General features: G+C 41.8%; 1 protein-coding gene across 1 annotated transcript in view; it reads left to right on the top strand.

The window, feature by feature from the left end:
• Positions 1 to 22,940, top strand: part of hs3st1l2 (heparan sulfate (glucosamine) 3-O-sulfotransferase 1-like 2) — a 26,165-nt gene extending 3,225 nt beyond the window's left edge. Inside the window, exons 2-3 of the mRNA XM_069706010.1 lie at positions 18,586 to 19,082; positions 21,580 to 22,940. Coding sequence (XP_069562111.1) covers positions 18,822 to 19,082; positions 21,580 to 22,245 — 927 coding nt within the window. The 5' untranslated portion in view covers positions 18,586 to 18,821 and the 3' untranslated portion in view covers positions 22,246 to 22,940. The remainder of the gene's footprint in view (positions 1 to 18,585; positions 19,083 to 21,579) is intronic.
• Positions 22,941 to 23,893: the final 953 nt, after the last annotated feature.

The raw sequence follows: 23,893 nt of genomic DNA, 5'->3' as shown, positions 1-23,893 counted from the left end.
TTCTTATAAACCGACATGCCACCATCGATTATTTTTAATTTGGCAAGCTGTTTTACGTACGTGTACATATTAAACCGCAACGTTATTGACAAACAGGTAGAGAAGAAGCGGAGAGACTGTTTAGCCAATCAGAATGCAGAACACAATGCACGATGCAAATCCGTGAAGCAGCGAGACCGTGAAAGGTGAACCGCGTTATAGCGAGGGTTCACTGTACACAACTTTTTGAGGTGGATGTCCACAAAGCCTGTCTGTGCAGACTGTCGTTCACAGCTTCTTCACTGTGAACACGGTCTGGACACGCTGTTCGTATTAGTATGTTCACAGCCACTCTGACGAGCGGACCAATCAGCGACCAGTGTCGGTGGTTAACCCCGTTTGTCCCGCCCCTCCTTCACTGTGATTAGACGGCTGGTTGACAGTGACGAGAGCAACTCTTGTTGACCGGAAAAAAACGTCAAATGTTTAGCGCTCAGCTCAGAATAAACGCTCAGCACCTCGTCAAGCTGCTGCTGTTCATGAAAACAATTTTAAAAACACGCTGTGCTCAGGAAAAAGACGCTTCACTGGACACGGTAGGTAGTTGCAGCGGTGGCAGAGTGTTTTTGCACATGCTGACTGATTAAAATGAATCCGTAGTCTACGTCCGGTACGATGGAACAACTGCAAACGGTTCTCTATAGAGGATGACCAGACCCACATATTCATGCAGTGAAACTGGTTCTGGTTCTCCCCAGGTTGCTGACAGTGAAAATCTTTGCAGTCACCCTTTATATTATTAAACAAAGGCACTCATTTGAATCTGTACTGAAATGTCTATTTTACATTTGAAAAGTGATTTAATGATTCATAGTGATGCAGTGACATCACTGTTGGGTGTAGCAACATGAGTGCTATAAACTTTTAAGTAATATGGCTGTGGCTCAGTCGGTAGGGTGGGTTGCACACTAATCAGAAGGTTGGTGGTTCGATCCCCAGCTCCTCCTGTCCACATGCCTAAGTGTCCTTGAGCAAGACACTGAACCCTAAGTTGCTCCCGATGGTGTACCGTCGATGTGTTGTAAGTCACTTTGGGTAAAAGCATCAGCTAAATGAAATATAATAATATGACTCACTGTAAGGTTTTGCTCTGAATTTTACAAATCATCCCAAATTCAACACAGCAGTCCTAAAGTGTGAAACAATGTCTCATACAGACATTATTTTTTAAAACAAATAACAATTTTAAACTTGAGGTATTTCACACTTCAGAAAAGTTCAAGTTCGCCACAAAGACCAAAACAAACAGGATCACAAACCTCCAAAGCAATTAAAAGCACAGACAGTTAACAGGCAAATCAATTACAAAGTGATTCAAACATAAAACACCGGCGATAAAATGTAGACAAACAAAGCAGCAGTGATAAACACTCCACCTTGAACCAATTTTATGGGTTTTCAGGCCATTTTTGTGCTTCAAACTGTGTTCTGTTTACCTCCATATGGAATCAGTTAAATTTCCCCAAAATCTGATTAAGATTACGTACTTAGGAAGCTTCGCTGCTGGAGCTTCGCAGCTACAAATCCTTGTTTAGAGAAAATCCTTTCTGCAGAAAGCTGGCAGCCCGGGGTTGTGGAGAGCAGAGAAACAGGAGGTGTTTCAAAAGTTTTTTCTGTGAACAGTTTCTATATATTTCCTGTTCTGAAACAAAGAGAAAGAAGGAAAGAGATAATGAGGGAAGGAATGGGGGAGGGAGCCCGTGATGAGGGAGAATTAGGGACAAATTGAGGGAAGTTCAATGGAAATATGGCCAGACAGTGTTAACAAGAGCAATTTGGATCACAAGTAAAATGGATTTTATTTTTTTTTAAATTGGGAACATGAGACGATTTGAGAGCGAGATAAGAGCCTCAACAAAGACTTTGTGTCAGAACTAGTGGTAGAGGGTTGACGTCTTTGTGTGTGTGTGTGTGTGTGTGTGTGTGTGTGTGTGTGTGTGTGTGTGTGTGTGTGTGTGTGTGTGTGTGTGTGTGTGTGTGTGTGTGTGTGTGTGTGTGTGTGTGTGTGTGTGTGAGAGGGGGTCTCTGCCACCTTGGTAGCAGAGTACATTATGGCTGTTTGGGCACATTAAGGGGCATTAGCTGGAGGAGCATCCCTGAATAATGCATGGTCTTTATTTATGAGCAGAGAGCAAACGTCCTCTGAAGCGCAGTAAACCAGGGCACACACAGTGTTTCCATCACTTCAGGGGACATTGTACATTCATTTCTTTACTTTAACCTCAACTGTAACCACTCACCTAACCCTCACCTGAACCTAAACCTTACCTTATCCTAAACTGAAACTCAGTGTTTATGTCACAGTAACTCACATTTTGTTCCCTAAAGGGAGGCAGGTCCTCTCAATATGACTATATAAACAGATTTATGTCCCCCCAACATGAGAAATACAAGTACACACACACACACACACACACACACACACACACACACACACACACACACACACACACACACACACACACACACACACACACACACACACACACACACACACACACACACACACACACACACACACACACACACACACACACACACACACACACACACACTTTGACAGTTTGCCAAAGTTTGTGATTTGTAGGAATGTGTGAAAAATATGTGTGTGTGTGTGTGTGTGTGTGTGTGTGTGTGTGTGTGTGTGTGTGTGTGTGTGTGTGTGTGTGTGTGTGTGTGTGTGTGTGTGTGTGTGTGTGTGTGTGTGTGTGTGTGTGTGTGAAGGTTGTGTGACTAAACTTCTACATGTCGACATAAAGAAGTGGCAGCAGAGGGTCGGCGTGCTCCGCTGAACGGTCCTCCGGTGTAGCAGGGCAGCCAGTGAGCCCATTAACGTCTCACACACACACTCTCAGACACATTCACAGACTCACGATCAAAACGTTTATGTGTCGTTGTTATGAATGCCTCCTCTCTGACTTTTATCACGGTGTGCCGCATTTTGCAGCCTCCTCTGTTACATATTAATTTCATTCCAAAGTGAGATATCATTACTCTGACAGAAAATGACTGCAGGCATGACAGACAGAACAAGTGAGAAGTGTGTTTGCAGCAACTGAAGGTGATTTAAGGTGGATTGGAGGATGCTCTGCTTTGTTAATACTAAGAGATATTTTTGTTTATTGGAACTAATCTTTAAAGCTCCCATTATGGTTCGATAATTTAAATAACTATCTATAGGTTTACATGTTTAAGTGAATTACATTACATTTCATTTAGCTGACGCTTTTATCCAAAGCGACTTACAATATTCAACCAAGAGGGTACAAAACCCAGAACAACAAGAATCAAGAAAATACAATTTTCTTCAAGAAAGCCAAACTACAAAGTGCTAAAAGGAAGTGCCTTTTTAAGCGCTACTAAAGTTCTACTATTCAAGGTAGTCGGAAGAGGTGTGTTTTTAGTTTGTGGTGGAAGATGTATAGAGTTTCTGCTGTCCTGATGTCATTGGGGAGCTCATTCCACCATTATTCCACCTCATTCCACTATTATCTACAAACTATTTACAGTTTTATACTTACTGCTGATTATTGTAATCAACTAACACAGTGTTCAGTATAAATGCTTCTGGCTCTTAAATCATGTAGTTTTGGACAGGAAGTGTTATAAAACGTTCTGGTGCTACATTGATGTGCTTCTGAAAGATTCCTTCTGAGATTTGTAAATCAGCTGCGGTAAAGTATTAAAAAAGATTCTGGGAGAAAAAGAAAACGTGTTTTTTTTGTGAAAAGGTACGAAGGGCACTCAAGACGTGGATCGCAGGGTTTTCCAGAAGACCTTAGATGTAGTAAAAAAATGTTTTGGAATTGCAGTCAAAGTAAAAGTTGGCTGAAGGCTGAGCTTCATTTGAACAATTGTCCTTCAAGATTTAAACTGATCACATCAGAGTGCATCTTTAATGGTGCCTTGAAACAACAGTTTATTGGTAGAGATATATGTTATAAAGAGAGCTTGTAGCATGTAGGCTTAAATGATCACTCAGCATATTTATGTTTTATCTTGATATTTATGCTTTGATTGCATCACTTAGTGGAATTTGGCCTTTTTAAGCTTTATTTTAGCTTTATAAGCTGTATTGTACTTTAGTCCTTGATAATTCTGCTGCACAGAGGTATCATCTATTTTATGATAAATAAATTAAATCAATTCATTGCACATCTAATCAAATTGAAAGCTCTAAAGGTGTCATACTGTCCGGCCTTAATTTAAACAACAAGCCAGAAAAAAGTTGTAGTTAATGAGCTTAAGGCATTAAAAAGCCTGTATGTTAACATGTCTTTACTTTCAGTCTCGTTTAAGGATGTTGTGTGTAGCTGACAGGAAGGACACGCACTCAGGAGGTCAATGTTAACTGTATTTACAAAACCTTGGGGTAGGAGTTCATCAGCCTGGCAGCCGCCCACTCTGTCGGGGCGAAGGTTCACAGGGACTCCAGCTTAGCAGGAAAAACACACGCACACACACACACACACACACACACACACACACACACACACACACACACACACACACACACACACACACACACACACACACACACACACACACACACACACACACACACACACACACACACACACACACACACACACACACACGTTCAGGTTGTAGGTTGTCACACCGCAGTGGTTCTGAGGTGACAAGAACTCCTGGTGGCAGGCAGATGGAGAGCCAACAAGATTGCACACACACACACACACACACACACACACACACACACACACACACACACACACACACACACACACACACACACACACACACACACACACACACACACACACACACACACACACACACACACACACACTTGTTATTTGTGTTGTTATGGTTTCATCTCTTTTCTGGACATGACCTGCAGGCAGTGACAATCTGGTCAAAACCCCAGTGAGAATGAAAGAAGCAAAGATTTGGTCTAAATTTGAAAAATGATAATTCCACGTTATTATGAACCCTCTATTTTCTTTCCTCTGAGGGCTCAGACAGTCAGAGATCTGGGATAGTTTCACCACTGAAAAAGTGCACAGAAATTATGGCAAAAATAAAAATAAAATAAAATAAAAAACACGACCTGAGTAAAGTTTTTTTTAAAACCAATATGGACGCGAAGTCCTTCACGTGGTTGGAAGCAGAGGAAGGACAATTTTAACATCTATGATTTCATGTCAAGTGGGAAGCTCCGTCTGTTTAGGAAGACTGTGAAGGAAGGAACTGATGATGAGATTATTTTGTCAAGTAATCGTTTGTTGTAGATTTTAAGGTTACATATTCAGATTGAGACTGTGGATTGTTTGCCTGCAGGATCTCTGCTCTGTTCATTTATACTGCACTGATCACCAGAGGGACTTCACCTGTCACCTGCTCTCCTTCACACAGCGCTCACAGGTCAGCTATGGAGCAGACGTTTCAGCGTCAAGCTCAAGGGCACATCAGAAGGATGGGATGTCAGTCCACACTCGAGGCTCGAGTAAAAAATGTGTCATTGTTTTGACAACAGTTTACATGAGCTGCAGCAATAATAACTGAATTGCTAGCTCATAAGATCCATCCGGTTTGTCTGTGTATGACATGATGTAATGTTTGACTCTGTATTTAACCAGCAGTTCCAACAGATTTCCAGACATGTTTTTTGTTTTTTGTGGTTTGCTGAAATACAAAATATCTATATTTGTCATTCTGACCATGACAGAGGTCAAATGTGAACGACAGCGATCAGTAGCAGCCTTCGAACGGACAGGCAGTCCAGGCGGACTCCTGCCCCATTTTACTGATAGACCGCCTCCACCGGCCGCCTGCCTCCTGGAGCCCCGCCAATTAAAATCAATCAACCCAATCTCCCACGTATCGACCAGCTCTGTACAGTAACAAAGTCATTGGACTGAATCCTGGCCTGCACCCAAAATGTAAGAAAAAAAGTATGAAGCAAGGTCATTGGGGGCAAAGAGAAAGACCCCAGAGGGAGGAACAGTGCTTCAGATCTGTGGAGTGACCTTGATAGACTCCAGACAGTAGGGGGAGTTCAAATTGCAATCTGGGTGGTATTATATTTATGTGTGGCTCTCATTAATTTGGAGTCGCAGAGACCCCTGAAGACTGTGTGTGTTGTGGTGTGACGGGCAGGAAGGAGGTGGTGTTCGGGGGTTAAGTAGGAGGGCAATAAAGACATTTAAGAGTCATAAAGTGCTTGTTCAATCAAAACTACCTCCTGCCAGGCACCTCATGTCTTCCTCTGTTTGTGTGTGTGTGTGTGTGTGTGTGTGTGTGTGTGTGTGTGTGTGTGTGTGTGTGTGTGTGTGTGTGTGTGTGTGTGTGTGTGTGTGTGTGTGTGTGTGTGTGTGTGTGTGTTATGTGTGTGCATGAATGTGACAAAATGAGTTACAAAGTGCAACGACGTCTTTCAGTGTATCTGGGGGAATGAGTTTGTGCATCCATGTGTGCATATGTGGATTAATTTGTGTATCTGTGTGTGTCATTTCTGTGTGTGTGTCATTGTGTGTGTGTGTGTGTGTGTGTGTGTGTGTGTGTGTGTGTGTGTGTGTGTGTGTGTGTGTGTGTGTGTGTGTGTGTGTGTGTGTGTGTGTGTGTGTGTGTGTGTGTGTGTGTGTGTGTGTGTGTGTGTGTGTGTGCTGAGGGACTGAGAGAGACAGTCTGGAGAAGCCGTGGGATGCTCGGCTCAAAGAGAGAAAGAAAGAAAGGCAGGCAGAAAGAAAGCACCTACATCTCGGCCTCTGAGGCAGATTGTAGAGCTTAATTTGTAGCCACTGCAGGACTGCTTCCTATTCAACCGTTTTCAATTAAAGAATCCAAAGCAGCCTGCAACTTAAACTGTTATAATTTTTTTTTTTTTTTTTAAAGCACATAATGGCATAAATCTATCAAACATTAACAGACAGAAACGTTCTCCCTACTGACTCTGTAATACACCTTAATGGTGTCATCTGTGATACAGTATCTGTTCGCCAAGCATAAATCTGCACAAACACTACACATACAGAGGAAAAGGAGGAGGTTGAGTGAGCATGTGATCAAACTTGTGCACACAGTATATTTAAAGGAGCAACGTTAGCATTCACTTCGAGTCGTGTTTCTGATCCAAATAAGCGAAATTTCTCTGAGCCTGCTGAAACCTTTAATATGGTCACTCGTTAAATCTGTCTCACTGGGTACGGTGGCTGCAGGAAGTTTAAGCGTTACAAAAGAGTTGTGAGGCTAAACCATACAGTAAACACGTCTCACAGCAAAACAAAAGTTATCCCAAAGAAGCCAAAGAGCTGCACAGTTGGGCGGTAATTCATTTTGATATCAACATTTTCAGCAGTTATTTTACATTAAAAAGTGATGACATCAAAATATGAATTAAAGCAGCCAGCAAAACGACACTTTATCAAACCTCATTTTGTTGTTTTTAACTTAAAATTACACATCAGAAATACAAATCAGAAAGCAGCTCGGGGATTCTATTTAGACATGAGGGACTTTATTTCATTTAATCATTGCTCCCAGCGTGAGTATCTGTTGACCTTACGGTTGAACCGTTGAGACACCAATCAGACTAATCGTCCATTTTGGACACCAAAGCCACCGGCAGCCCGTTTGGTTTATTTCTGTCGCCGCAGGGCTTCGTTTGGCTGTAAGACCACACCAACTGTGGCATCATCTGTATCCACAGCCTCCTCACCCCCCTCTGTCTCTCCTTTTCCATCCTTAACAATCCTCAGCCCCAGGGGTCTACTGCCCAGGTGAAATGGTTGCCATGGTAATCTGCCAGCAGGAGCTCAAACACACCTGATGATGGTACATAATTCTTTCTCTCTTTTCCTTCATCACTCACTTTCCATTACTCTTCCTCGCACCATTAAATCCTCCTCTTTTATTAAAACACCACCTGTTTTTTTGGTGTTTTTTTTACACCTTAGCGGTGTGTTTTCTTTTCCTTCTGCTTGTGCAGTTTGTAACTCCCCCCTCCCAAAACGTACAGTTCAGTTAATATTTGGGTTCGCTGGCCCGTGATGATATTGACCAGACACAACTTGCCCACCCCCATCTGTCCGCTCGCCCTCATTGCAGACACCTATATGTACACAAGCGCGACACACTCATGTGCAGCGAATGACACTGAATTCACCCGAAAAAACAAGATGATGGTGTCTGCTGCCCCGCAGCTGCTGACCTTGTCAATTTGCTGAAAGGGAATACACCCAAATCCCCCCCCCCCCATATAACGGAGACAGAAGCCCTCGAGTGTCCCGCTTTTCCTCAGTGACTGGCGGGTTAAATCCACTCTGACAGGTCAGGCTCCTCTCACTGTCAGGCCAAGCTGTCGGGGCTACTGTCACTGTGAGAGAGCCCACATATGTTCAATCTGTCAGTGTGTGTGTGTGTGAGTGTGTAAACATGGATGCTGGCAGTGGGGTGGGGGCGGGGGTGTGAATTCAACAGTGTGTGGTCAGTGTGATCATCCATCATTTTAACAGAATTCTCTTCAACAGCATCAAATATCGAAGTTGTTTCTGGTCATGAGTTTGTTTTTGTTGTTGTTTATATGTGTAATAAAGACTTCAGTTTAATGTCTTGCACTCATACTGTGATTCCACTGTGAGGCCATTTGTTAGGCACTTCGTATCTTGTCTTAAAGCATTTGTACACTGAAGCAATTAAAGGAAAAGATTTTCCAACTTTACTTCAATTCCAAACTGAAAAGATGTATTTTCTCCTTTTTGACGTTCCTTCTTCGAATTGCACCCAGTCTTCTTAAAATTTGGAAAATCATATTTAAGGGTTGGTTATATGACATTTTGTTTCCCTCTAATTGGATGCCAAATTCTTTAATGTGTTGCACTGCTTAATAACTCTTGGTCTAAGTCAGATCAACACAAGTCAAAATCCTGTCAAATTCTTAATTTTGTTTACGCAGCACAGCAGTATTCATTCATTCGAATCAGTCGATCCTGCAGAAGCCCAACATGACAGGATTTAAGCACTTTGAATCTGGCTGCAGGGATTTGCTGTCATTAAACCACGAGAGTGTTTATGTAGTCCAACACACATGTTGGTGATGAAGTGTAACTCACAGTTTGTGTTCAGTTCACCTGTAACTTGTGCTTAAGGTCAGAAAAGCAAAGTTCTCCCACAAAACAAGGCCACTGTCATGTTGAAACAGGAGAGGGTCTTCTCTGAATATTTGCTATGGGTGGGGAACACACGTTTTGTCTAAAAAATATGACACGTTATAGTATTAAGATTTCTCTGAAGTAAAACTACCAGATTAAGAACATTATGGAAGGAAATCCGTTTCTTAGTGCTTTCTGCTTTTCGACAGATACAGTGTTGTTACCTTACAGCTAACTGCATTTAAACTTCCAGCAGACAGTAAGTATAATTTAATGTAAATGTAAAGCGTTCAGCTGTGTGGAGTTCACTGGTGTGTAACTGGAGGAGGAAGACGGAGAGTGACAGAAATAGGTGACAAAAAGTGACAGAGAAAGTATAAAATGGCTCATCATGTACCTGACTCAGGGGATGACCAAGCATCGCTCTCTTTCTCCTACCTCTCTAAATCCAAATGGCATGTACTGGGCTCGAAGCCAGGTCGACAAACACACACACACACACACACACACACACACACACACACACACACACACACACACACACACACACACACACACACACACACACACACACACACACACACACACACACACACACACACACACACACACACAGCAGACACACAGACACGAGTGTAGAGTGTATGCCAGCGGCGATGCCCAGACACTCAGGCCAAAACATCTTTTAATTAGAGCAAAATTTACACACAGTCCCAGCAAGCTTGGCTCTCTGTTTGTCTCGCTCTCTCTTCCACACACACACACACACACACACACACACACACACACACACACACACACACACACACACACACACACACACACACACACACACACACACACACACACACACACACACACACACACACACACACACACACACACACACACACACACACACACACACACACACACACACACTATTATAAACAGCTTGCTCTCTTATGCATGCACACACAAAGATCCCTTTGATAAAACTATTTCCTAATCAGACTCCCCCTCCATCCCCCCGTGCACACGTTCCGATAAAATAACAACAGATCGTGACTTCTTCTTCTGAACACACACACACACACACACACACACACACACACACACACACACACACACACACACACACACACACACACACACACACACACACACACACACACACACACACACACACACACACACACACACACACACACATTTAATATTTATGCACCACACACACACAGTAAACAGAGGAGAAGGAGCAGGCGCATTTTGGTGTTTGATATAGTTGACCCAGATCTTGGAGTGTGCACGGCTGAAGATGGGGGGAGGAGGAGGGGTTTCAGCGGAGAGAGGGGGGGTTGGGGTGGGGGATGGGGTTATCTGAGTGTTATGCATGTGTGAGTGAATAAGATGATAAGGGGGTGAAAGGGCGGTAGGCGGAGGCTGATGGGCTGCTCACAGTTTTTTTGGTTTTTTTTTTTTGTCTAGTTTGAAAAGCAGCAGGGGGCTGATGAGTAAAAGATGGACAGACATCACATCGGTGAAGGTCAGAATGACTGAAACATAAACAGAGAGGGAGTTGGATAAAGAACAAATAAAGAAGTCATGAATTTACATCAGATGCAGGTTTAATGTTCTCTATCTCTTTGACAGCCGTGTTGGAGGTCCTCGACTGGAAGCAGCTTTATTTACAAACTCAGATCATTTCAGTGAGCTCAGCTGCTCAGATGGTAGAGCAGGTGGTCCACCAATCAAAACGTTGGTGGTTCAATTCCTCCTTCCGTTTCTTCTGTCCACATGCTGAAGGGCCTTTGGGCAAGACACTGAATCCTGAGTTGCTTCTGATGGCAGCATTGGTGTGTGTGAATGGGAAACAGTGTAAAGCCCTGTATAAATGCAGATCATTTGCTGTTGCCACAATGACACAACACAGTTCAAGTCATCATTTTAACCCAAGCCATTATATTTCCCTTGAACTAATCAAGTGGTTTTGTTGCCTGAACCTACGGGTGTGTATTTAAAGGTTGGAACAAACAACCTGTATGGTCGTATGAGTTGGAGGACTTCTTCGGTTTCTCTTATCCATGAACCCAAAAACCTTAACTTGTTTCAACGATCTTTGCTTCATCCTAAACCTCCCCACGCATTAACCATGGCAGATTTACCTTTTAAAAGTAATTTGATTTGGAGGACTGTATGCATGTACACCAGTCACATTTTACTCATGCAGAAGATACATTTAATAATGCCCACATGAGCTTTTGCAGCTGAGACAAACTTCTCAGAGAGAGACGGAGAGAAAGTGAATCTTGTCACGATGGTTTCTGTTTTTGACCTTCTGTCTGATTCGTCCTCTCTTTGTCTTCTTCTTTCAATGTCTCTCTGAGAAAGATCAAATCTTCCACTCGTGCCGGCACATCTTTCCCCGGGCTCAGTGCCTGGTGCCTCGAACTCCTCACAGAGACAGACACAGTGCCTGGAAGAAGCAGAATTTCTTGACTTCAATAGATATGGAAGAGGTCTTTTCACCCTCTCATCCACATCTCATGCTCCTTTCATCTTATCTATGAACTTTGAAAGACCCGGCGGCAGATAGGAAGCTTTGTTGGGCTTAAAGGGATTTTTGTAACACAATCTGACAGCAAAAGGAGAAAGGTGGACTTCAACAATCTTGAGTATTTTTTGAGTCAAACTTTGCAAACCAAGCATTCTGATTCCTACTGTTCATTGTCCTCCATCTTTTCTGTGTGATAACTGAGGAACATGGTTGACCCGATCCGGAAGCGTGACCGATTTATTTTCTCAGATGGCTCCATCTATTTTGATTAAAGACCCCCTGCTGAGTGTTGGCCATCTCCTCTCCGGGCAGGAACGGGATGTGAAATAGTGCCAGCCTTGTTACGTTCCCTTTGTTAATCTGAAAGGCAATCATCTCTGTGTGTATATGGTGTAATCAGTGAGATTGGTTGAATGGGAGCAGGGCATGAGAAGGTGCACGGAGACAAACAGAAAACTGAGGAAGTGCAGGTGGAAGTTTGGAGGTAAAGAAAGAGAAATGGCAGCGGAAACAAAGGGGAGACCCAAAAGGATGAAGGGAAGGAAGGAGACCAGAGAGTAAAAAAGAGACGGATGAAGGGAGGCTGAGTGAAAGAAGAAAGAAAAGGAAGGAGGACAGAGAGAGTTTTATCAGACTCTCACAGCCTTGGTGATATGACAGCCTTGGCAATCCAAAGCTTTTCACTATGCCACCCCCTACCAGGAACAATCTTCTTGCTGCTTGACACACACACTCTCCTGCAGCGCACACACACACACACACACACACACACACAAACACACGCGCGCGCGCACACACACACACACACACACACACACACGCACACACGCGCACACACACACACACACACACACACACACACACACACACACACACACACACACACACACACACACACACACACACACACACACACACACACACACACACACATCAACTGTACCTCAGCCCCATCTTGCCTCCCTACCTCCCGTCTCCTCCCTCGCTGCCTCGCCTCATCTGGCGATACAGGATAATCCTTCCTCCACCCCCCAAATACCATCGCTCAGTAAAAAGATATTTCCAAGGGCCTGGATTGCAGGCAGTCACATGCTGCGTGCTCACACAAAAGGCAGAGGCGCTGCACACATGTAGATGAGACAAGATACACACACACACACACACACACACACACACACACACACACACACACACACACACACACACACACACACAGAACTTATAAGACACTGGTATTCTCCCAAAATGCAGATGGCAGCATCTGCCTTTCACAGATAATTACACTCCACCCTTCCCCCGTTTCTTTTTTTTATCTATGGTCTCCAGTCTGCTGAAATATGTGTGTGTCAGTATGGAGAATTCATGCATCATTGACAATCTTGGCATTGTTGTTGTTTGTTCTCCCTTTTCCTTGCCGGCTAATGTGAATCACAAGAAGCGATAAGCAGGAAAGACAAGGACTTGCAATGACTCATGTGAGGCTCATTGAGCAGAGCTAAGAGGCGAACTTAGACCTCATATGGTGCCAATAAAAAAAAACCTCTCTGGGCCGTCAGACTGTTAGAAAATGTCTTTTTCCAAATTCAGCTGTTTTCTTTTTTTTTTTTTTAACTATTATTAAGAAGGGACTGAGGAAAGGTCAAATAAGAATATATTCCAGTTTTTATTTGCCAATTTTCAACCGCTCATACTGTAAATTGATTGTTTAGAAATGCGGGAGCACCACCTTTGCACATGGACACATTTTTTTTTTTTTTTATTCAGACTGGTTACTTTCAGTTAAAAATATGGAAGTATAACCAGTTTTCACCCATTATCTGTGAGCAGATGACTTTTTTCTTTGGCCCATTTATCCCGTGACTATATTTGGGGCTTGAATGAAATGGAGTTTTTTCTGATTTCTAAATCCGATCCTGTCTCATTTCTGATTCGTCAAGATTAAAAGTTCATTGACTTGAACATATTCCAGGGCAAAAAGGTGCACTTGTGTTTTATTTATGAGCAGCTAAGAGGCTGCTGCAGGCCATCCCCATTAGAATGGTGCTGGGGTTTGTTAGCTGTGCCAGATACACAGAGAGGGATTCAAACAATCCAGAAAGAAAGAGTCTGGGACGGGCTGGGGAAACAGAGCGGAGGTTAAAGAGGACAAGTGAGGGTGAGGAGGAGGGTATGAAGGGATGGAGGAGGGAGAGGAAGGTCACGAGGTGAGGTGGAAGCAAGGCAACTTGACTGCGAGGGAATATTCCAGTTTACAGAGGAGTCACAAGGGACTCATGCAACCACTTAACACAAGGCATGTGTCTCTCCGTTCAACACACACATCTACACACGGGAAAACCTCCCAAAAGATCTCTGTCTTTGTCTCAGCTGCTCATACATACAGAAACTGTGCTCACCCCTCACTGCGGCTGGCATCAGCTCGCCACTTCACATCAAAATGATGACTGAAGGTCTGAATCAGCATCTCGCTGCTGGCAGCTAAACATGAGGCAGAGTTCAGATGTAGGACAGCTGATACTGGCCAAAAAGTTACATATTATAGGTCTGTAATCAGAGAATACCGAGCAGCGCAAGGCAGTAAATGGTAGTACACACACACACACACACACACACACACACACACACACACACACACACACACACACACACACACACACACACACACACACACACACACACACACACACACACACACACACACACACACACACACACACACACACACACAGAGAGACCACAAGGCACATCAAAGCAGTATTGTAACTGTAGATTTGTAAATCTTGCTAATTTTTCTGAGTATGCACAAAGCTAGAAACACAGTAGCTGAAATAGGTCCGAATTTCAGCGAAAAACACACATGCATGGAATCTTGGATTCATCAGTTGCAGAGCAACATATGACCACAGGGAAAAAATGAGTGATGTCTGTGTGGGGCTTCAATGTGGTGATGCTTTAAAATATCTTGAATGCAAATTTTAGTGGCCTAAAAATCTGTCAGCTGAACTTTGTCTCATATTTTGACAAATGTTGGAGGGATTTCAATCTTTTTGAAAGAGATTGTTAATGTCTGTGTTTGGCTGGTTTTGGCTTTAGTCCACACCAAAATACCACTCAACAACAACAATAACAACTAAATAAATATTGCTAAAAAACATTTGGACATTCACGTCCCCCTCAGGACGATTAGTTATAACTGTAGTAATCACTTTTATGTCCAATACTTTGGTTTGTGACCATGTCGGCCTACAAAACATCGACCTCGGCTGTAATTTGTGTTCAAGACGCTGCATTCATGTCATTCAGGAGTTACCGTAATTATTCATTTCCCACTTGTAAATAGTATCCAAGTGGTAATTATGACTGGTAAAGGTTTTTGATTAAAGCTTCTAAATATCTAACAATTTGAAGCTGAGAAGCATGGAGTTATATTAGTTATACATATTTTAACTATAAATAATAGTTTATGATTTCATTCATACATTAGATTTGTACTATGTACTGATCTGAAGCGGTTGATGAACATGATTTAATTACACTTTTTCTGTAACTCACAAATAAGATTTAAAAGGAGAAGTCGGAAATATTTTGTAAGAATTCATCTGTTCGAGCATCAATCGTTGCTTCTAACAGTAAAAGCGTGGTGAACAGTCGCCACACCCACAACACCTTCATCAACAAACAAAACCCACACACATGGTGTACCCTGAAGCTCCCATCCTCAGCCAATGAGGGATGGCAGCAGCTGGATGGATGACGCCAATGTCACCAAGCCAGGGGATTGCACAGAAGGTCGGGGGTGCAGTGTCGCTCCCTAAAGGTGCAATTAGCGCCACGCTACAGGAACAACGCTAGACAGGTTTCCACCGCTGAACCAGAACATTGTTACACTAATTAATAACTCAGTCGCATCAGTGCAGCTTCGGCACAGTAACAACAGTAACAATATTAACAGCAACAACAGGAAAAGCACTGGAACACAAAACAGGAGGGAGGATGTGGTGCTTTGTTAATTGCTGTTTTAATTAAAGAGAATTGTCACTGAATGTCTGACATTGTTTTTAAAAAGTTAATAAATTACAGCTTTGTGTCATTTGTTGGTGTTGATGATGTTGGTGGTGTCCACCGGCCCTGAAGAAACAGCTTCTTACAGCGCTGTAACATGCAGTGCACGTTGTCAGAAATGTCTCAGTTCTCGTAAACGTCAAAGAAAATGTTTTCAGTCTGTCCAGTTCAGTCTCTCCCTCGATACCAACTTCAACAGATCACAATCCAATGCAACAACTATCACAAAATATTATTTTAATATTTTACACAATGTTCTCAAAATCAGAAACAGGAAAAGAAAATCTGACTTGGGAGTTTGACATTTCGTAGTGGCACAATTTAAATCGCCTAAATCAGCGACTATTGTTGTTACAGATTTATAGCAGGGTTTCTTTTAACGTGAAACCAAATACAAAATGTGCACTGCTCCTCTTATCATTGGATTTTCTTTAGATGTAACTTTTTGTTTTGCTAACAATGATAAAATGAACAGCAGAATATTGTCTGAGTTTCATCTCTGCCTCATCGACATTACACAGGTGATACCTTCAGTCCTCCTCTGTGACTGGATGTTAGCTCACATTTCCACAGCCACAGGCAGAATGACAGATTTCAAGGTCTCACAGATTTTGTAGACAAATAAAAATAGAAAACAAAGAAAATAGTTCTTTTAGTGAGATTTAGAGGTGTTGGTTGGCAGATTGTTTTTTGCTTTTGGATACAGCCAGGCTGTTTAGGCTAAGATAACCAAACCATCTCCTGGCTCCAACTTCATATTAATCCCACAGACTGGACCCTCTCATCTTACTCTGGGCAAGAAAGCTAATTACTATGTGCAGAAAAGGCTCATTATTCCTTTACTGTGCCCAGTTTAAAGGAGCATTTTGCCCCTGTCCAGTGATCATTGCTGTATTGTTTAAGACTATTTAAGTTCTTACCACTCATCAGCAGTTAAAACTGTTCGGGTGACACTGGGACACGTTTTCACACTGAATTTCCTGTTTGTGTGTGCACGTCTGGTTGTCACACTTCGTAGCTTGTAAGTCAGATTTTGGTCAGGACCACACACATCTGTAAAAACAACAGCTCTTCTCTCAGACGCAATTCTTTGAAACACATTAACCACAGAGAGCTGTGCTGAAGGCCAAGACATTGTTTAAGAAGTCTTTCACTATTCATTGAGTCTGAATAAATATGATTATGATGGCCAGAAATAAACAAGTAAAAAAAAAAAAAAAAAAAAAAAAGATTTCCAGAGATGATGTTGGCTGATCATGCGAAGCTGATCACAGGTTCGATTTTCTTCCAGCAGATGAGATGATGTTTGATTTTCAGTTGAAATAAAACTGTCTTGGATGAGAGATCAGTTAACCCCTTCGATGCATCTTGTGTTTCCTTAAGAAATATTTTGAAACCTCACCAAATGCAGATTAAACCCTAAAACCTCAATGAGACATATTGCAGCGGTCCGCCTCTCAGGATTTGTTTTCTACTGTAAAAGTGGTTGCGCAGAGCTCAGAGGGGTGTTAGTGCTCCTTGGGGAGACCCTAAAACCCAGATCAGCATTCATTTCCAATGCATCTCCTCTGTGTGTGCTTCAGATGTAGATTAATATTTTAATATTTTCTGGCCATAATCACACCACAGCCCTATATTCTGCACTGAAATCACCACTTCTTGGACTGAGACTTTGTACAATGGCACATTAGAACCCAGAGCCTTCTCAGACATATGGATCATGAAACAGTCGAGCAGGCATGTGTGCATGGAGCGACTGCGGTCTGTGAGATGAAAAGAAAGTGCACTGTGACGGCACTCTCATAATCTGAGTGTTGCCGACTCTGCCTCACTTACAGGAAATATTTCAGGATTTTTATGCTTTTGTTGCTGAATGTTCGGGGATTTAGTTTGGTCATGACACAGATTCACTCGTTTTTCAAATTTCACCATCTTTGATTTGGATCATTTGGATCTCTGACCCACAGAAAATGTTGAAATTTTCAGAACACTTGACACTGTTGTCATTGTCAAAAAAGGTTTTATTTGATTGATATTAGTAGAAGTTTATAATATATATATATATATATATATATATATATATATATATATATATATATATATATAGCGAGTCATTATGGATACCAGACTGCTGTTATGACTCTCAGTTCAAACCTATTACATTCCAATCTGCTTGTTTTCATGAGGAAAGTTATGTTTTTTGTTGTATGTACATACCTGAATCTTTTGAAGCTCTATTGGAGTACACAAATACTTAAGTATCCCATTCAGTATTACAACTCGAAAAACATATGTGTAAATACAGTGGCTAGAAAAAGGCACAAAATAGTGTAAGAGAATGAAAATGTACTCAAATGTATTGTTGCAATTACTCACCTGTTTGTTTGTGCTGTTTTGGCACACTGTTTGTCTTTATTCTGTTTACTTTATATGAACCGTTTGTTGACACTGAATGATACGTTTTTTATGTTTTTTTTTTTAAACTTGCTTTAGGCCAACACAATTTTTTTTCTTAGTTTAATTTAACAGTGTAGTTTCCTGGTTTCGAGAGCTGCAGTCTATCTGACCTAAAATATTGTGAGAGGTTGCAATAAACTTGATAAAAAATAACATCAGACGTCTCATTTCAGCCATCAGTTTTTATCCTGCTCACTTTCTGTTCCATTAGATTAGTCACATTGAAAAGGGAACTCATTTTGCTTGTTCACCAACATCATTCTTACTAAATTTATATTTATTCACCTTGTGTTTCTACCACAGGAGCCGTGTTAAATCAGAACGTGGCAGAGTGAGACAGAAAAACTGGACAATAACCTTTATTTTTTTCTCGGTTCATAGGTCGTCCAATTGAAGAGCTCCCTCTTGAGGCTCCCTGCTGACTGATAACAAGCACAACATCTTCATGACTGTGTGCCCATAACCACCGCTCCGCCTCTGTGTGTGTGTGTGTGTGTGTGTGTGTGTGTGTGTGTGTGTGTGTGTGTGTGTGTGTGTGTGTGTGTGTGTGTGTGTGTGTGTGTGTGTGTGTGTGTGTGTGTGTGTGTGTGTGTGTGTGTGTGTGTGTGTGTGGCACCATGCTGTGGACAGTGATACTCGCGCTGCTGGTGCTTCTCCTGCTGCAGACTCAGCTGTCTATGTGCTTAAGGGAATTACGCACTGGGGGTTCTACTCCTCCCGTCTACCCCCCTTCATCATCCTCCTCCTCCTCCTCCTTTTCCAATGTGACCCAGCAGCGGCTGCCCGGAGCTATTATTATTGGCGTGCGTAAAGGTGGCACCAGAGCCCTGCTGGAGATGCTCAACCTGCACCCAGATGTGGAAGTTGCAAAGGCTGAGGTAAAACTCTGTCACCTAATAACAACAGTCACCACAACAGATCTACTCAGATCCACTCAGGCTATACTTTAAGTATTAATTTTGATGTTGTGCTGTGCAACTCATCTTTCTAGTTAGGACAGTAGATTTACAAAAACAGAAAAAGACTAATATGTGTATTAGATGAAGTGTAACAACTTTTGAAAAAAAAGGAGTCAATAATTTCAAAGAGAGACGTTTCCTCTGCAAATGTTTAATTTCAGTAGCTGTTTAAATAATCCAAACAAAGATTAAAGAAAAGTCAAAAAATTAAACAGATTAATTTATCTTTCTTCTTACCTCTCCCACTGATCATCTGAAGCTTCCTCTGGTTTGTTTTGTGACTCTTTTGAGGAGGGCCAATCTGTCAATTAGAAAACACTGGACTAAACCCTTTAACTGAAGTAGTTCAAACCAGCTCCACTGCTCAAGAATGTCTAATATGATCAGTCACTTTACTGGAGAGAAAATACCTTTACAGATTAGATTTTCATTATCTAATGACATCTTGATGAATGAATTCCATTTCCATTGTATTAAATGCATGTATTTTTTCTGGGCCAAAAAACCTGACACTTCAGGAACCCCTTGTGTTCAGTTACTGCTTACCGACCTATTATACCAAACACCCATCTGGTTCGAGGTCACAGTTGTCTTTTCTCTCTGAATAACAAAATTCCAGCGAGAACGCTTTCTAATAATCATATGACATAGAAACAACAAACTTCTCTACACACAGCCTAAATCTACTCGAACGTTAAAGGATGTAATAACCCTGATCAACTGATCAGGTCTTTTCAGTCATTTCTACCCTTCTTACTTCTAAAGGAATGTTTTAACATTATTGCATTGCTGAAGGTTCATATATGATCCAGAGAGGAAAAGTAACTAAGTACTTTATTCAATAAAATAAATAAATAAATAATCCAACCTTATGTAACACAACTGTCAGGCCATGTTTACATCTTATATGTTGGTTGTTTGGGAACGACAATGCTCTAATTATCCCATATTTTAGAGTACAGTTTACTGGGAAACATGAAATCCCAATTTACCATCTATAGCTTCAAACATTAAAGGCACATTAGGAATTTCAGGTAGTACCACTTTACATAACTGAAGAGTGGAGACTGTTGATTAATCAAATACTTTCTATCTGTTGGTTATTCAATTATACATTTGACTGATAATCAATTGCACAATTTTCAGAACCGTTTATTTATTTCAGCCATTTATTGAGCAAAGAGGTTAAACTTTTAGATGCTGCTTCTCTAATGTGAGAAGTTTCTGCTTTTATTGTCTTGACAGTAAACTACTTGAATTGTTGGTCAGACAAAACTATTAATTTTAATGTTATCAGTGGACATATTACACTATACTCTGACAATTAATATAATTATCCTGAAAATGATCTGAAGATTGATTAATAATGAAAGTAATCAATAGTTACCACCTGACGAAACTTGTCACTTAAATGAATCTCTTGGCTGAAGCTGACATTCACTATTGAATATAAAGTATTACTGAATTTCAAACTTCCTAACAGTCCCTACATAAAGAATGCAGCCCCAGTGCCACCTGGACCATTTACATGATTAAAATGCTCCTTAAAGGTGATCACATTAATGATTTACAATTTGACAGGGACCATTTTTCCCGATGACTATGTTTTGGTTCTTAGACCTTTTACTTACAGAAACTGAGAACTAATTTAAACTGTAGATTAACCCATGAATCATATACAGAACCTGACAGCTGTAAACATATATGAATGTGAAAAGTTTTGGGTGGACAGGGAGCTGATTTGAGCTTGGAAACACTCCGAGAAGTGTGTGTGCTGTTCTTTGTCGGACGTGAGGAAGGGTAATCACAAGTTATTTTCAATACGTCCTTTTGTCTCGTAGCTACAATGTTTTTGAAGACACCGATTTTCAAAATAAAAGCATAAATCTTGGAGAAATCTATGAAAATGTTATGTTGGACTGCTACATGAACTGTAAATCAAGTCAACTGTGTAACATGAATCAAAGATGAGGTCAACCGCAGGTCCAAGAGCAGTTCAGCTCAGACACACACACATCCTCCAGAGAGAGAGATGAAGTCAAAGCCGAGTCACTTAAATTTATACGCAGTGTGTGGTGTACTGTTAAGATTATGAATGATGACAGGTCTGTCCTGAGGAAGCTGCACAGAGAGAAACACTTATCAGGATAGTTTAAGGTGAGGACTGCAAAGTTGAAACGATAGCGCCTGAGATAATCGGTTTGGACAAGTTGGGGACAAAAGGAAAAGAGCTGAATTTTTTTTAGATGGTAAAAAGGCTTAAAAGTAATCACTTAAAATTACCCTAAATATTTTTAAAGTAAAGATTTGTTTCAATAAAACTGCATCAGTAAGTGGCATAAAAATAAATGGAAAGGTTGTTTTTTTTCTACATCAGCTCTGCTCGACTTGTATCCACCTCCTGCGTCTTTGACAGGTGCACTACTTCAATGTGGAGGAGCACTTCCGCCGAGGTCTGGCCTGGTACCGAGCCCAGATGCCCTTCACCCTGCCCAGTCAGCTGACCGTGGAGAAGACCCCCGGCTACTTTGCAGCTCCTCAGGTTCCCGCACGCATGTGGGACATGAATCCTGCCGTCCGTTTGCTACTCATCATCCGGGACCCAGCAGAGAGGCTGATCTCCGACTACACCCAGGTCCTCCACAACCGCCTGACACGGCACAAGCCCTACCAGCCCCTGGAGGAGCTCCTGCTCCACAAGGGCCACATCGACCCTGGATACAAGGCGCTGCAGAGGAGCCTGTACCACCAGCATCTGGCCCGCTGGCTGGAGGTCTTCCCCAGGGAGCAGATCCATGTGGTGGACGGCGATGCGCTCATTCGGGATCCCTTCCCAGAGCTGAGAAAGGCAGAGAGGTTTCTCGACCTGCCGCCCAGAATCAACCCCAGCAACTTCTACTACAACACCACGAAGGGCTTCTACTGCCTCCTGTCTGCAGGACACGATAAGTGCCTGGACGAGTCCAAAGGCAGGCCACACGCGCCACTCAGCATCATGGCCTTCAAGAAGCTCTGCCGGTACTTCAGAAAGCCCAACAAGTTATTCTTTGAAATGGTGGGGAGGTCGTTTTCCTGGTGCTGATCCGTGACCATGGAGATAAAACACCTCCAGAACAATGCCAACACATTCAGGGACTCGGAGGGTGTGTGTTTTTGTAGGTAGATGTGGAAACATTTTAGTTCAGTTAAAGTCATAACTCTTTTTGTTGATACCTACTCAGGTACAAATGTGGCCCACACAAGCAGTGTGTGTGAGGATATGTGTTGCACATGTGGCCGACACAAACCTTTACCATGACCATGTTGGTGCCTCCTTGGATGAACAAAGCTACAACAACTGTGCCATACACCAGCTTGAAACTGAAAACACAGCTAACTGCTTGTTAGTTCTTGTGTGTGGGGTGTTTGTAGAAGATGTGCAGACTTTGAAAAGATGTAAAAGTGGTGAAAAGACGTTTGAATTGATTTATTGTTGCACTATAAACTCTTAATGCATAAAAAGTCAATCAAAGTTCAATGTTAACAATTTCAGAAAGCAACTCTTTGCTTTGATTTTTCTCAGCAGCTAAAAGTTTTGTGTATTAGTTCAAATATTTTTAGTTTAATCATCCTGTTTACATCATTCCTTTGCTATTACTAGATGCTCAGTGAAAATATCTATTTTTTAGCTCTTTTTGAAAGTAGGCTCTGTGAAAACTTTGTTTTTTTTTAACGCTATTACTACTTTGTGTTGTTGTTTTTTTTCTTTAAGTACGTCCTTCTAATAAATGTCTTCAGTCCGACAGTCTCCTGCTTGAATCCAGCTATGAACTTGAAAGGGATTAAACACATCAAACATAAAGACACAGATACATAGTCACTGACAGGCCTCTCTGGAAACTCCTCTCCCTCAAAGTGTATGAAGATGTTCTCTGTCAGTGTCTATTGAGCATGTTATTTTCATCAAGGATCAAAGTGAGCCTGCGTTTCTTTTCATCATGAAGTTGCTCCGGTCAAGGAATTACCTCAAGTTTCAGCACCGCTCAACCAAATCACACCTGGAAGTTACCAGAAGGGCTTCAGTCTATCACTTTATTCAGAGCCTGAACAAGTGTTATACCTTAACTCAGTTCATCTGGAAGGACCAGATCAGACTAACATGAACCACAGTCAATCAGCCGTGAAGTATTAATTACACTGATATAAAAACACAACAGGCTGCAGACCTTTACAGCCTGAACCAGGAGATTTGGGGCCTTTTAAAAAATAATCATTATGAATTAACAGCAGAAGAAGATTATTTTTTTGATGATAATCTCACATTAATCATGTAACTCTAATTTCAACGTGACCATTACTTTAGGATTGCCTGTATTTAACCAGTACTTATCTAAATTACACCGCTGTATAATGGACTTCAGACTTTTTTTTATGGTAGCAGGGATAAACAAAGTTTGGTCTAACTTGTTTTTATGACCTTTTTATGACCTAATCAAACCAGCATCCCAAATGATGATTTCTTCCAGGTTTTGCTGACGATGGTTTCATCATTTAGCTGAACTTTTTGATTGCTTTTGCATTGCATTGATTGATTGATTGGTTGATCAGAGCTCTGAGACTGAATGTGTCACCTCAATATCACACCAGAGAGTGTAGTGTGTCCACTAGAGGACACTGTGTCAGCAACACGTTTTGCCTGATTTAGGCATGTAAAGGACACAACTATGACCAGTGAAGACGGAGGTCATGTG

The sequence above is a fragment of the Brachyistius frenatus genome, unplaced genomic scaffold, assembly GCF_029030835.1.
Source record: "Brachyistius frenatus isolate BFR_SWC_R1_liver_20210118 unplaced genomic scaffold, ASM2903083v1 Contig_60, whole genome shotgun sequence".
Lineage (NCBI taxonomy): Eukaryota > Metazoa > Chordata > Actinopteri > Embiotocidae > Brachyistius > Brachyistius frenatus.
Note: the sequence above shows the minus strand (reverse complement) of the source record. Positions and strands in the feature narration are given on the sequence as shown.